General features: G+C 42.6%; 1 protein-coding gene across 8 annotated transcripts in view; it reads left to right on the forward strand.

The window, feature by feature from the left end:
* The window catches only part of LOC112215760 (IQ motif and SEC7 domain-containing protein 1), a 181,911-nt gene extending 166,736 nt beyond the window's left edge, over positions 1–15,175 (forward strand). For 7 of the 8 annotated variants that reach the window (XM_024375131.2, XM_024375132.2, XM_024375134.2 and 4 more), the window contains 7 exons: positions 6,183–6,212; positions 7,405–7,530; positions 7,757–7,856; positions 8,092–8,253; positions 8,802–8,978; positions 10,821–10,870; positions 12,321–15,175. In XM_024375131.2, the coding sequence (XP_024230899.1) occupies positions 6,183–6,212; positions 7,405–7,530; positions 7,757–7,856; positions 8,092–8,253; positions 8,802–8,978; positions 10,821–10,870; positions 12,321–12,872 (1,197 nt within the window). In that variant the 3' untranslated portion in view covers positions 12,873–15,175. The remainder of the gene's footprint in view (positions 1–6,182; positions 6,213–7,404; positions 7,531–7,756; positions 7,857–8,091; positions 8,254–8,801; positions 8,979–10,820; positions 10,871–12,320) is intronic. The other variant, XM_024375139.2, reaches the window with a different exon arrangement.
* The last annotated feature ends 898 nt before the right edge of the window (positions 15,176–16,073 follow it).

A 16,073-nucleotide genomic window follows, 5' to 3' on the forward strand; every position in this document is an offset into this window, starting at 1 on the left:
CCTGGTTTTCCTAGTGTTTGTTCTTTCATAGCTGTCACATTGTTCTCCAGCTCTTACCCCTCATTTTCCTTGTCAATAGATTTACTTTTCTTTTCTTTACAATAAATTGATCCATGTCGACCAGACTGCAAAATGAAATGGAGTAGCAGACTGATGTGTCGGTCGCTGTAGCTGAGCAGTGGCGTTCTATTTTGGTCTTTCTGTTCAACAGTTGCGCTATACTGCCATCTATCTGCTGTCCAGGGAGCAATAGGTATATTCAATGACGTGATTCAGGCTTCCATTAAACACATTGACTTGAAATTGTATCATTGTTATGTATTATGAATGGAAAATAGGAAAATCACTGCAATCTGCAAATGAAGGGCTTGGCGCAATAAGTACCACTGCACTAATATAACACTTAGTATAGTGAAAAGGCATAGCCTACTTACACTTACTATATAGGAGGGAGAACAACAAATCAAATTGTATTGCTCGTGTACACAGATTTGCCGATGTTGTCGCCAGTGCAGCAAAATGCTTGTGTTTGTAGTTCCAACAGTGCAGTAATGCCTAGCAATAAAAAAATGTAAGCAATAAACACATCATCCAAAAATATATATTTAAGAAATATCAGAATGGGCAATGTCAGAAAGCGGAATATAAACATATAATGTATATCATGTTATACATACATACATATTATTATTACCTTTTATTTAACTAGGCAAGTCAGTTAAGAACTAATTCTTATTTTCAATGATGGCCTAGGAACAGTGGGTTACTTGCCTGTTCAGGGGCAGACTGACAGATTTGTACCTTGTCAGCTCAGGGATTTGATCTTACAACCTTCTGGTTACTAGTCCAACGCTCTAACCACTAGGCTACCCTGCCGCCCCATACAATGATGTGTAAAAATCGTATGGACAGTATATGAATAGAAAAGGTTTATACAGCAGTATACACAGTGCCCTCAAAGTATTCATACCCCTTGACTTATTCCACATTTTGTTGAGTTACAGCCTTAATTCAAAATGGATTAAATGCGTTTTCTCACCCATCTACTCACAATACCCGATAATGACAAAGTGAAAACGTGTTTTTAGACATTTTTGCACATTTATTGAAAATGAAATATCTTATTGACATAAGTATTCACACCCCTGAGTCAATACATGTTAGAATCACATTTGGCAGCGATTAGAGCTATGAGGCTTTCTTGGTTAGTCTTTAAGGGTTTTTTCGCACTTGGTCCCTTTCAGACAATTTATGTGAACTCCAAAGGAACTCAAAAGAGCCCCCAAAGCATACCGAACTGTGACCATATCGAAAGGTGGTCTGAGTTGGGTTCCCTTGAATTCCACGGTCCGGTTCCGTTTTATAGGACAATGTGAACGAAAGCTCCCCAGGTTCACTTGCCATTATTGCAACACAGTTTCCCCTGCCATAACCCCTCACATTGGTGCCACAAAAAAGCGAAGATATTGATGTGCAGATTCGCATAATTTTTTTGTTGTTGCTGTTTTTGGATATTGATTAGCGATTATTAAGGACACAGAAATTCCAAAATGTGTAGAGTTTTTAGTTCAGGTTATTTGTTTGCAATATGTGATCTATAGACTATGAGAACTTCATAAGCTGTTTATTGATGGTGGTGTTTGAATAGTGTGAGAAGACAATATATTTGGTGAGAATCATATAGGATACCAAATATTTTCTAGCTCTTAAAGGGCCAGTAGCCTACCTTGGGTGTACAATTTTAATTTACAGCATTATTCTGCAATTGTTTTTTCCCCCTCATCAATCTGCACACAATATTCCAAAAGGACAAAGCAAAATCACGTTTTTAGAAATACTTCAATAAAAAATAAAATTAAAAAAAAGATTACATTTACATAAGTATTCAGACCCTTTAATCAGCACTTTGTTGAAGCACATTTGGCAGCGATTACAGGCTTGAGTCTTCGTGGGTATGATGCCACAAGCTTGGCACACCTGTATTTGGGGAGTTTCTCCCATTCTTCTCTGCAGATCCTCTCAAGCTCTGTCAGGTTGGATGGGGGAGCGTCACTGCACAAATATTTTCAGGTCTCTCCAGACATGTTCAATCGGGTTCAAGTCCGGGCTCTGGCTGGCCCACTCAAGGACATTCAGAGACTTGTCCCAAAGCCACTACTGCATTGTGTTGGCTTTGTGCTTAGGGTTGCTGTCCTGTTGGAAGGTGAACCTTTGCCCCAGTCTGAGGTCCTGAGCGCTCTGGAGCAGGTTTTCATCAAGTATCTCTCTGTACTTTGCTCCATTCATCTTTACCTCTATCCTGACAGTCTCCCAGTCCCTGACGCTGTAAAATATCCCCACACCATGATGCAGCCACCACCATGCTTCACTAATGGGATGGTGCGAGGTTTTCTCCCGACGTGACGTTTGGCTTTCAGGCCAAAGAGTTCCATTTTGATTTCATCAGACCAGAGAATCTTGTTTCTCATGATCTGAGAGTCATTTAGGTGTCTCTTGGCAAACTCCAAGTGGGCTGTTGTGCCTTTTACTGATGAGTGGCTTCCGTCTGGCCAATCTACAATAAAGGCCTGATTGGTTGAGTGCTGCAGAGATTGTTTTCCTTCTGGAAGGTTCTCCCATCTCCACAGAGGAAGTCTGAAGCTCTATCAGAGTGACCATCGGGTTCTTGGTTACCTCCCTGACCAAGGCCCTTCTCCCCCGATTGCTTAGTTTGGCCAGGCAGCCATCTCTAGGAAGAGTCTAAGTGGTTCCAAATTTCTTCGATTTTAAAAATGATGGAGGCCACTGTGTTCTTGGGGACCTTCAATGCTGCAGAAATGTTTTGGTACCCTTCCCCAGAGCTGTACCTCAACACAATCCTGTCTCGGAGCTCTACGGACAATTCCTTCGACCTCGTGGCTTGGTTTTTGCTCTGACGTGCACTGTCAACTGTGGGACCTTATATAAACAGGTGTATGCCTTTTCCAAATCAATTGAATTTAACTCCAATCAAGTTGTAGAAACATCTCAAGGATGATCAATGGAAACAGGTTGCACCTGAGCTCAATTTCAAGTCTCATAGCAAAGGGTCTGAATACTTACGTAAATAAGGTATTTCTGTTTGATATTTTTTAGACATTTGTAAACATTTCTAAAAACCTGTTTTCGCTTTGTTGTTATGGGGTATTGTGTGCAGATTGATAAACATTCTTTTGAAATATTTTTTTTTAGTAAGTCTGTAACACAACAACATTTGGAAAGAGTCAAGGGGTCTGAATACTTTCCGAATGCACTGTACATATGAAGTGGGTAAAAGGGTATGTAAATATTAGTAATGTGACCCGTGTTTAATTACTATGTACACAGGGCAGCATTCTCTAGGGTTCAGGATAGTGTACCGGGTGCTAGCCAGCTAGAACAGTGACTAAGATTCTAAAGTTTGTGAGGGTCTTAGGGGCCAAGTTTGAAGAGCCGCTGTTGCGTATTCTGTGTGAAGAATTTCAGGTTGTCGGTGAAGTACACTCCGAACTTGAAGCTTTTGACCCTTTCTACTTCAGGCCTGTGGATGGGGGTGTGCTCTCTCTGCTGTCTCCTGTCGTCCACAATCAGCACCTTCGTTTTGTTGACGTTGAGAGAGAGGTTATTTTCCTTGCACCACTCAGCCAGGGCTCTCACCTCCTCCCTGTAGGCTGTCTCGTCATTTTTGGTAATCAAGCCTACTACTATTGTCGTCAACAAACTTGATGATTGAGTTGGAGGCGTTCGTTGCCACGCAGTCATGGGTGAACAGGGAGTACAGGAGGGGTTGAGGACGTACCCCTGTGGGGTGCATACTCAGCCCCTCCCCTGTGGGGTGCGTACTCAGCCCCTCCTGAGGATCAGTATGGTGGAGGTGTTGTGGCCAACCTTCACCACTTGGGGACGGGCCTGTCAGGAAGTCCAGGACCCAGTTGCACAGGGAGGGGTTCAGACCCAGGGCCCTGAGCTTCATGATGAGCTTGGAGGGCACTATGATGTTGAAGGCTGAGCTGTAGTCTGAACAGCATTCTTACATAGCTATTTCTCTTGTCCAGGTGCGATAGGGCAGTGTGCAGTGCAATGGTGATTGCGTCATTTCAGTCATGTAAAGGTAGAAGGGGAAAAAAGCCTGAGATTCTCAGTGACCCCAGGAATTTAACCCTGTATACCCCAAATAAAAATTATCCCTCATCATCACTAAACGGCAGTATCAAAACCCTGAGAGGGCCGACAGTACAGTGAAGTACCTGGACATTAAACTACAAATTAGACTTCCATTCTACAATAATGTACTGTATATATCACACTGGTATTGTAGAGCTAGAGATCTTGTTTTCACCTCAGTTGTTTAAACCACTTCATTCAACTCATTACTGACTCACAGATAGGATTACTGGAATACTGAGACCCTACTTTGAGGTTTCCATTAGGGTTGCTAGCACGTAAATGGCTCATGGCTTGTACAGACGTAAACAGACAGACATGTCTTGGATCATGCTGCAACCGTACAGCTTTAGAGGGCTGAATTATCTGTATGACCCCATCAATGAGATGACGTATGAGATGTTGAAGTCGGAAGTTTACAAACACTTAGGCTGGAGTCATTAAAACTCGTTTTTCAACCACTCCACAAATGTCTTGTTAAGAAACTATAGTTTTGGCAAGTCGGTTAGGACATATACTTTGTGCATGACACAAGTAATTGTTCCAACAATTGTTTACAGACAGATTATTTCAATTATAATTCACTGTATCACAATTCCAAGGGGTCAGAAGTGTACATACACTAAGTTGACTGTGCCTTTAAACAGCTTGGAAAATTCCCTAAATTGATGTCATGGCTTTAGAAGCTTCTGATAGGCTAATTGAGATCATTTGAGTCAATTGGAGGTGTACCTGTGGATGTATTTCAAAGCCTACCTTCAGTGCCTCTTTGTTTGACATCATGGGAAAATCAAAAGAAATCAGCCAAGTCTTCAGAAAAAAAATTGTAGACCTCCACAAGTCTGGTTCATCCTTGGGAGCAATTTCCAAACGCCTGAAGGTACCACGTTCATCTGTACAAACAATAGTAAGCAAGTATGAACACCATGGGACCACGCAGCCGTCATACCGCTCAGGAAGGAGACGCGTTCTGTCTCCTAGAGATGAGGTACAAAAGTATCTATATCCACAGTAAAACGAGTATATCAACATATCCTAAAATGCCGCTCAGCAAGGAAGAAGCCACTGCACCAAAACCGCCATAAAAAGCCAGACTACGGTTTGCAACTGCACATGGGGACAAATATTGTACTTTTTGAAGAAATGTCCTCTGGTCTGATGAAACAAAAATAGAACTGTTTGGCCATAATGACCGATGTTATATTTGGAGGAAAAGGTGTGAGGCTTGCAAGCCGAAGAACACCATCCCAAACATGAAGCACGGGGATGGCAGCATCATGTGTGGGAGTGCTTTGCTGCAGGAGAGACTGGTGCACTTCACAAAATAGATGGCATCATGGAGAGGAAAATGTTGTGGATATATTGAAGCAACATCTCAAGACATCAGTCAGGAAGTTAAAGCTTGGTCGCAAATGGGTCTTCCAAATGGACAATGACCCCAAGCATACTTCCAAAGTTGTGGCAAATGGCTTAAGGACAACAAAGTCAAGGTATTGGAGTGGCCATCACAAAGCCCTGACCTCAATCCTATAGAAAATGTGTGGGCAGAACTGAAAAAGCGTGTGTGAGCAAGGCGGCCTATAAACCTGACTCAGTTACACCAGCTCTGTCAGGAGGAATGGGCCAAACTTCCAACGTATTGTGGTAAGCTTGTGGAAGGCTACCCGAAACCTTTTGACCCAAGTTAAACAATTTAAATACACTCAATTAGTATTTGGTAGCATTGTATGTAAACTTCTGACCCACTGTGATGAAAGAAATAAAAGCTGAAATCAATCATTCTCTCTACTATTATTCAGACATTTCACATTCTTAAAATAAAGTGGTGATCCTAACTGACCTAAGACAGGGAATTTTTACTAGGGTTAAATGTCAGGAATTGAGTTTAAATGTATTTGGCTAAGGTGTATGTAAACGTCCGACTTCAACTGTATGTAACAGGTTCTAGGCACGTGCCCCGTATGCATTTAATACAGTAATGAGGTTCTCCCTCTGATATTTTCTCTGTCTTCCCCTTGCAGATTGGATCTCTCCACCATGGAATAGGATGTGTAAGTACATGTTCACAGTTTGGCATGTAATGATCATGTCATTGTTATGCGTCATTTTACTCACCCACAGTTTCTATGTAAAGCAAAGGGGCATTTATATGTGTTTAGTGTTCGGCCTATATTAACATCACCCAGTCTTACAGTGTCAGGATGGCTAAAATAATCCACATCCTGTAGATACTTGTTGTTTCAGATGGCTTTAGTTGGATTAAGGGTCTTCTTGCCCCTAAAAGTCCACACCTATTACTGAGATGAGCAGGATCCCCTGTGATACACCTGTAGACAGAGTCAACACGTATACATTCCTAGGTGCCAGTGAGCTGCACTGTTTACTGACTGTGCTGAGCCGAGCATGCATCACTGCCAAGAAGCAGACCACACAGAGAGGCTTCACACACGCGCGCACACACAAACACACGCATATAGACATACCCGCGTACACACACACATATACGCACACACTCCTACCCACACAGAAGCCTCCCACAGACAGAGGGCATTTGTTAGAGTGGGTATTATTAGTCATGAATGTTTTAGGGGTGAGACATGCTGAAAGATTGTTCTGAATCTATTTGGAGAATAATAAACTATGTAACCTTCTGTAACCTATGTGCTCACAGGCTTCTGTTCTACTGCCATTACACTGTTTACATAATCATAGACTAGAGGAAAATCATCTAGATATCAGCTGGCTCCTGCTTTTCATTGGATATATCAGACAGTTTTATACCATCTTCATTTCCTGGTATTAAAGTTTTATGAGCAGAATTTGTGTGTTAATAAGTGACAGATGTGTTTTGATCCAAGGGAATCCTAGTCTTAATTACTCTGTGTCCCCTTGACTTCCAAACAAAGTAGGGTGGTGAAACCACCTCTCCTAACGACAATGAATACATTAGGATGAATAATGTAACAAGGAGAAACAGCATCACACAGGGGTTTTATTGCACACTATTCAGACATCATTATAATCCATTTCCCTTGCACTCCTCACACTAAATCATCCTAAAATAGAGGCTCACTGTTTGTTTTCATATCTGGGGGGTGTGTGCGTGTGCGCACGTATGTCTGAGTGTGTGCATGTGCGTTTAACAACTGTTAAACTTCAATTTGGGGTCATATTACTCTTTGACCTAAGCCCAGGGCCTGACCACTGTGTGTTAGTGAGTAATGTCGTTGGGTTGGTTTCTAGGTGCTGTCCCTGCCCCATCGTAGGCTAGTGTGCTACTGTCGGCTGTTTGAAGTGCCAGACCCCAACAAGCTCCAGAAGTTAGGCCTGCACCAGCGGGAGATCTTCCTGTTTAATGACCTTCTGGTGGTATGTGTCCTCTCCTGCCTTTTGTCCTGCCCTGTCCTGTGTTAAATATGATCATTCAAATATGGTCTTTAAAATGTGGCCTCACAGCAACAACAATGAGCAAAGAAGTACAGTCTATGAGCTTTCAGTTCAAACCTTTTTTTGGTTTCTCCAATATCTTTCTTGCCCTCACAGTAAAACTTGTCTATTTGTCTGTGCGCTTGTTTGGGTGTTTATTTGAGTGCAGGTGACAAAGATTTTCCAGAAGAAGAAGAACTCTGTGACATACAGCTTCCGGCAGTCTTTCTCTCTGTATGGGATGCAGGTTCTGATGTTTGAGAACCAGTGTAAGTAAAACAGACCTCTCCCTGTCCATTCACCATCTCTGCGATGTGTTGTTAGCCCAGCATGGTTATATAGTACATCCCACTGGGTTCAATTTTCACATCTATATACATGTTACCATCCTGTGATGATGGAACGAGACACTGTTTATACTTTCAAAACATCAGACAGATTTTAAAGTTCCTTTGTGGTCGATGCCCTGAGTTTTAAAGGTCTCTCTCTCTGTGTTTGGTCCAGATTACGGGAATGGAATCAGGCTTACATCAGCCATACCAGGTGCCGACATCAAGGTCCTCATCAACTTTAATGCGCCCAACCCCCAGGACCGCAAGAAGTTCACTGACGACCTGCGAGAGTCTATCGCCGAGGTCCAGGAAATGGAGAAATACAGGATAGAGTGTGAGCAGACATTTTAGCTCTCTGTCCCTCCCTCTGTTTGCCCCGCCCTCATTCCCTTTTCCCCCTCCCTCTATCTGCCCCTCCCTCCCTGGCCGCTGCTAGCCATGTGACCTCAGTCAAGTAGAGGCAGATAGGGCTTGGTCCTCATTACTCACTCTCTGTTTATGAGAAGGAATGTTTATGGAGTTCACAGGATGACTACCACGAGGAGGATTGGGTTTGAGGAAGGGCATTTATCAAAGAGAAACACACAGAAGACGAATGAGTTTTTACGAATGAGTCTAATATGCGAAAGGATTTAGATGCACTTTTACAATGTTACATTTGATTATTATGTAAATGCAATAGTTACCGAATGTATAGTAATAATCTATATAAAAGTAAGTGCCAGTAATGAAATTATGAGGAAATGTAGAAATATTGTATGTTTGAAGATGAATGCTGAAAACACACACACACACACACACACACACACACACACACACACACACACACACACACACACTATCTTTACCTTACTCTCTCCCCATATGTATGTTCATATAAAGCTGAGCTTGAGAAGCAGAAAGGGGTGGTGAGGCCCAGTATGTCCCAGAGCTCTGGGCTGAAGAAGGAGGCTGGCAATGGCAACATGAACCGTGCCAGTCTGGACGACACCTACACCATGGGCGAGGGCCTGAAGAGGAGTGCCCTCAGCAGCTCCCTCCGCGACCTCTCCGAAGCAGGTAAGGTCAAAGGTCATCATTGTGTTCACCAAACGGTCCTTTCCTGGGAGAGACCCTCTGTTGTTTTTACCTCCTCACTCGTCCTATGGTAATATTACTCGGAACATCCAACATGATGTTTTATAGCACCTTGAACTGATGTCAGACTTCTCTTAAGCTGTATTGATGATTAAGTAAAACGTTATTCTGGTGAGATTGTCTTATTTAAATAACTTAAATGCATTCTGTATCTGGGCAGTGTGAGACTTCACAAGATAATTGCGCTTAAGGTCCTGTTAGTTTAGTCCTAAAATTATTTTCTGGTACTGGTGCCCTACCCCAATGTGAAATATTTTATCATAACCTGGGATATGAAACAACAGAAGTAGGTTTGTGCCATTGAAAAATAGACGTTTCTAAATGAATAAGCTATTTGGTATGATGTTATCGACAGGTCTACTTTAGAGGGTTTGCCTTTCCACTGAAAAGTGATATGGAAGGAAGGATTGCTCTTGCCCCTGTATCTAAATCAAAATATACTTTATATCTCAATGAACACCTTTGATTTTTGCACTTTTTCGTGTCACATTATCATTCTTTAATCCCAATTTTTTTCTCAAACATTTCATGATAAGGCTTGCTTGTTACATGTTTAATTAATCCACCGTTATTCACTACCAGTCATTCCAGTGTATTGCTGTGATCCAAACCTACTGAACTCAATGGGGATTTGTTCTCATACAATAACTGACGCAAGACGAGATCTGGTTCCAAAATGACAACGAACATCTCATTGTCATGAATATCCAGAATGTTTCACAGACTCTAAAGCGATTCACCATGAGAACATGTCATTCATTCTGGATTGCAGTTATGTTAAGACATCATGGTAACGTAATGAAATCCATATAGGAGTTCCACAGTATCTCACATTAGGATGTATTTGCTCTGTTTCCATTGACATGTCGGGTACTATACTGAAATACAGATACGATAAGGCTAGTCAGTGCTGAAGTCGATAGATCAACATAGGAGTGTTTCCTCCCTCCTGTCTTAGATTTTTGTGTACGTTTAAGCCCCAACTTTCTCCACACAGGATGTGGCATGGTAGTGTGGTCATGTCCTGTGTACAATATATTTTAATTTTCTCGCCGTTCTCCATCTCATTATGTACTTCCTGATATTTCCATTCCCATTCGGTTTTCTCCTGTTTCTCCATATGTGAAGACTGGTCATGTATCCATTGGCTGAGCCCTATGACAGTGGCAAACTGCTCTATATGCTCGTACACCTCATGTGCAACAGCTATTGTATTGCTTTTGATGTTTCTTCTCTGTGACTGTCACTGCCATTGGCTCGCTACAAAGCCACCCGTTACTCTTCCTTATGACAATCTACATCTTGTGACAACATTAAATCTGTGTTGTCACATTTTATCAGGAACAACTCTATGAATAATCTTAACTGGTTGTAGTTTAGAAATACTAACCTTGCTTAGCTCTTTGTAGTTACACTGATGTCCTCAGCTGAATGTTGCAAAAAAACGATTTCCTTGTCCTTTAAGTTTGAGCAATGCAGTAAATTCAAAATGTAGTGTAAAAGTACACTGACCAAATGTCTCTCTTTATCTCCTAAGTAAATATGAACAAAGCTGCTAAAATAATGGACGTGACAGTAATACCTACCTATCTATGAACCGGTCCCCCACACACTCCCTGCCCCTTTTATCTCAGCTTCCAGTGTACTACTCACAACCCCCTGCACTGCCCCCTAGGGGAGAGGAGGGCTGCCTAAACCTCTGTAGTTGATCCAGGAGTGCTGTCCTATCCATCTCTAATCTGTGGTATTGCATGTCTCGGGCAGGCAAGCGTGGGCGTCGCAGCAGTGCAGGATCACTAGACAGCAATATGGAAGTAAGTTGGAAGCAGCTGGTGTCCAAGCTACTCTGTGATGATGTGCTCTGTAAAAACACACAGTTTATTTTTGTTGTACTTGCACCCCTCTCTGCTTCATAGACTCTCAGTTCATTTTGTTTTATGACCTTTTTTTAATTTTTTATCTCGGATGCCTTTTAACAACCTGCCTGCCTCGGTTAGTGTGCATGCATGGGCTGCCTGCCTCTGACGCTGGCTAGATGGGAGACATGTCTTGTTTTGGTCATGTGGCCAGTTTGCCCTTTTTCTTAAAACAAGCATGACTACTACTAATTCCCCCTTCCTCCCTCTAATCCCCCCCAGCTGTTTGTTTTGATCACAGTCTAATGTCTTCCATTCAGCCATGTCCCAACCCGCAGTTTGGCTTTCCTTTGGGGCTCTCTTACCTTAGGCAGGGGTGCCAGTGAATGCCTGTTGTAGCACCTACTCTACCCCTAGTGTTGTGCAAACCTAAAGCCCCCCTCTCTGGTCCCTCTCCTGTCCCTTGCCTGTCCTATTGAAAGAAATCTCACAGAGGTTTGAGGCTCAGGGAGGAAGGTTATCTTACAACAGCTCACGGTCACATCAATATTTCACTGTCAGAACTTTATCGACAAGCTTTTTACACACAATATCAAAGAGTCAATATGAAAGATGTGGATTTCATTCATCATCATTTCTTCATTCCATGAGTCCGTGTGTTGGTTTTGAAGTCTGGGAACCCTTGAAAATGTCATTCCACTTTCAAAGAAATCTGTATGGTCTCTTCACAACCTTGGACAGAGCATGCACCAAAGGAAGGGCTTTTAAAACTTGGATGAATCACAAAAAGGATAGAGTTGGATCTAGATTGGGGGATAAGTGAACAGAGTTATTTTAATGTGACTACCAGATCTCCAGCATCTCTGCTTCCCGCTGTCTGGCTGAATGCAAAGCCAATATGGATGGAGATTTTGCTTGTCACCTCCTCTGCATGTGGATCCTCTGCCTCCATTGTTTTTAACCAGTTGCATGTGGGACTCTCAGGTTTGGAAGGCGTTCAACAATATGAATATATATTTACCAGCCTTTTATACTTTTGATGCATCTACAATAAAAGGATCCGTTTTAAAATTTCTCTTGACGCGTATGTCATTTAAGAAAGTTTGAGTTTTTTCTATATAGGTTTCTTCATTTGTACCATTGTCGAGTGGCCATAACCCTGATATTACCATTCATTATTTGTCTGTCCTCCATGAGCTGATATTTTTAGTTCATTTTTTTGCATGCTCTGTCTGTAACGTTTTGCAACTTGCTGTTGATCCTTGAATATGCAGGCAGTTTTTCACCACTTCCATGAGGTGATGCCTTAGCATAACTGCTGGTAGTCTAGTATGTGGTGTGATACTGTGAGTGTCTGCCTGTATAGAAGGCATGGATAGAGATGATGTTACCCTCTTCTCTCCCACAGGGGTCCATCATTAACAGTCCTCACATACGCCGGAGAGCCACAACCCCACGCAGCGAGGGCCCGCCCCGGGGCCACCCTACCATCCCCAACTCCTCCTCCCTCCTCGGGTCGCTCTTTGGCAGCAAACGGGGGAAGCCTTCATCCCAGAGCCATCCTCCTCTTCCTCTGCCTGGTCACCCCACCCTCATCTCCCACACGCCCCATCCGTCCAACCTCCACCACACAGCCCAGCAGGTAGCCCAGGCCCAGCTCCACCACTCCCAGTACTGCCATGTCCAACAGAACCCCCCTCCCTACCACCACCACCACCATTACCACCCCCCTCCCCATACACAGTACCACCAGCACCCGGCAGCATATGCATCCTCCTCCCACACACACCAACACACCCACCCCCACCCGCATGTACCACAGCACAGCCACGGCACCCATAGCCAGCATTCCCATCACGCCTCACACTCCCAGCATGCCCCTCACCACCACAGTCAGCTGCAGGGCCCGGCACCCAGCGGGCCCAAACCCAAACACAGTGGCATCAGCACCGTGGTGTGACCTCCCTCACTGAAAGAGAGCGAGAGCAAAAGAGAGAACGAAAGAGAGCTAGAGAGAGAGAAAATATTGAATGAGCAAAAGGAAAGAGTGAGTGAGTGAACTTAAGGGAGGGACAGTCTCTTCCCCCAAAGGGACAGAGGGTATACTGTCAGTCGATGGCCTATCTACTGTGTTCCACTGCTGTGATGGAGATGGACCTCTGGCAGTCCCATGTATCCGCTCCCCCCTTCAGCTGCTCACCAATATGCTGGATGGAAACCAGACTCAATTCTTCCACAAAGGGCCTCAGCTCGAACCTTAGTAAGGGCCTCTGTCTCTCTGTCAGGGCTTCAGGGAGGTGTTTTGTACGGGGAAACACTTTCCCCCCTCCTCCCCATGAACTCACACCAAACCCGGCTGTGACGGCTGAAGAGAACCGTGCATTCTCTGTAGGCCGCTGTCCACTTCTCCGTTCTTTCAATAGCCCGTCTTCCCTTCACGTAATCAGGAGACAAGACCACCTGGGATAGGCCTGAGAAAACATGTCTGACTGTTTTCTCTGTCACAATGGCATATTATATTGTATACAGTCTTTTTAAACAAAGCTAGCTTTTAACACTCTGCTTTCTTGAGGTTTCCAAAACTCTCTTCATTTTTAAGAATGCTCTTTGTTCTTGCCTCTCCTAGAATTCATGTTGTGTAAAAAAGCTAGGTGTAATCATTTCACAATAACTAGACCAACGGACAGGCTAACAACAGTCTCAATCGTAGTAGTTCTAGTGTTGTATTTACTGTAGATGACAGCTTTACGTGTTGTCTCCTAGCTCTCATTGATAAATGTGCCAATTACTAATGCATAAACGATATAGTCTAGACTTCATGTGCAGTATATTGTGCGTAAAGTACCTTGTAAGATTATACTTACAACCATTATTATCATTAGAAATCAACTGTATCAGTATTATACTGACTCTATGGGAACAGGATAGATGGGAAGGGGGAGTGGAGCCACGTTGTCAGGCAGTCCAATAACCTACTCTGGAACCTTTTGCCTTTCAACCAGAGCATTGAGAGACTGGAATGCAGCTGTGGCACATGGCCCTCCTAATGCTGGGCTGTCATGTATAAAACCTCAAGAGTGAACAGATATTGGGTGTCTACTGACCATATGTTGTTCCTATGCTGGGTGGATGGGTCCCGCTCGGCTATGGTGTAGTACTTCGATATGAAGTATGGACGTTTAGTACTGTGAGTACGGGCGTGTAGTAAGGTGGAAGTGGTGGAAGGGTCACAGATCTCGTGTTGAGCTCATGGCCTTCTTTTGGTCGTATGCTGGCTTAAGCTCACAGCGTTCCTGACCTCTCAAGACACTTTACGCGATAGAAGTTTAGGCTCGCGTCACTTTACTGATGGACCCGCAGTAAAGCTGACAAATGTCTCATGCCTTTTGAAATATGAAGCAGCTGCATTCTTGACTCTTCAAATCAAAATACGATAATCCTTTATTTGATTTTTTTCATCATTTACTGTGTCTTTGTTTTCATCACAAAACCTGAGTAGGTGAGTGACTAGAATAACCTCTTAAGTATGTAGTGTTTAGTTTTTTGTTTGTCATCTTAGTTGTTATCATTATGTACAGTATGTGCAATATCTTCGTACTGGTTTTGTACATTCAAACAAAAACAAAAAAAAGTGTCCCTTCTGTTTGTTTTGTGTGTTTCCATGTTGCATCGTTATTTATTTAGGTTGGACCCCTGTCGTTCTCTCTCAGTGGCTTAATGTGTGGCTGTTCTCATGGTTCTCTGAGAAACACGGTCCTGGGATTTTTGAAATCAGTGGAATGTCGAAGTGGTTTTGCATGTAATGTTATTAATGTGAGGCTATCCTCAGCACATTGTATAACAAATCAGTGTTACCATAGTCGATTGAAGTGCAATCACATTAAAAAAAATACAGACTTGTAAGGCCCTTTACAGGTTCAAGTCTGTTATCATGTTGTCCTGGAAGAGATTCAGGTGAATTCTTTTTTTTTTTTCCTTTTTTTTTTCCAGATGATATACTTATTTAGACAGTTGACGGCAGTGCTTGACTTGGACTGAAATAGGTTCCGGTACTCATTTTGGGTGCCAGTACTGTTTATATTTAGGTACTGGAGCTCCTCAATACTTATGAGCTAAAATTCTATAAGATGAACAGAACCTCAAGCAGTAGTATGAAGTGCCGGTACTCTGCTCCGGTGTCCCAAGTCAAGCACTGGTTGACGGTGAAAAGAAAGAGGAATGTGTGTATATATTTTAATAAAGGAATATGCTTCCCTCTGGGCAGAACAGAAATATTTTGCTGGATAAGCACATATGAAGGAGCGCTTTCATTTTTCAGGAAATCCAGATCTAATACACAGCAAAGAAATGCAAATGAAACTAAGGAACTGGGTTATATGTAAAGAAAAATATCTTTCTACATTCTACAAAATGAGAGTATATTATCGCGTGTACATTAAAGTAAAAGTCAACTGTTTGTCTCAATATTCAGGGTGTAAATGTATTTTAACATTCACTAAGAAAACCACAACCGTAAGTCAGACTTCCCACTGGGCACACACTGATGGAATCAAGTTTGTTTCCACATTTCAATGAAATTACGTTGAACCAACGTGGAATAGACGTTGAATTGACACCTGTGCCCAGTGGGTTGAGGCCTAGGCTTCACTCAACATGTCTGTTCATGTTAGATCCATGATATTATAACAACAAATAAGGAAATGTAGACAGATAAACATATCTTACCTATGACATGAATAATCAATTGAATGTCTTTCTAATTTTCTTTTTTGTAACTCAGAAATGGTCGGACAATGTAAAAATAGAGAACGAAATGTATACAATTATCTTGGTATGTGTTGTAGTGCTTCAAGAATTGTCCACAGTCTATAGTCTGATAAGTACCCCCACGATGCACTGCATGGACCTGATGCGTCATGTGTCTTTTTCACTGTGAGCTGACTGAACAGGTCAGCCTGTAAAGTTGAATAACTTTATTTCCTCTCTTTTCATTGGTTTAGATTTGGAATCTCCTGATGTTGACTTGCTCTTGCGTCCCACATTAAGCTGATTGTTACTGGAGCTCAGCATGCATTTCATCTACATACACACTACCAGTCAAAAGTTTTAGAACAGCTACTCATTCAACAGTTTTACTTCATTTTTGACTATTTTCTACATT

This window comes from Oncorhynchus tshawytscha, linkage group LG16 (assembly GCF_018296145.1).
Source record: "Oncorhynchus tshawytscha isolate Ot180627B linkage group LG16, Otsh_v2.0, whole genome shotgun sequence".
Classification (NCBI taxonomy): Eukaryota; Metazoa; Chordata; class Actinopteri; order Salmoniformes; family Salmonidae; genus Oncorhynchus; species Oncorhynchus tshawytscha.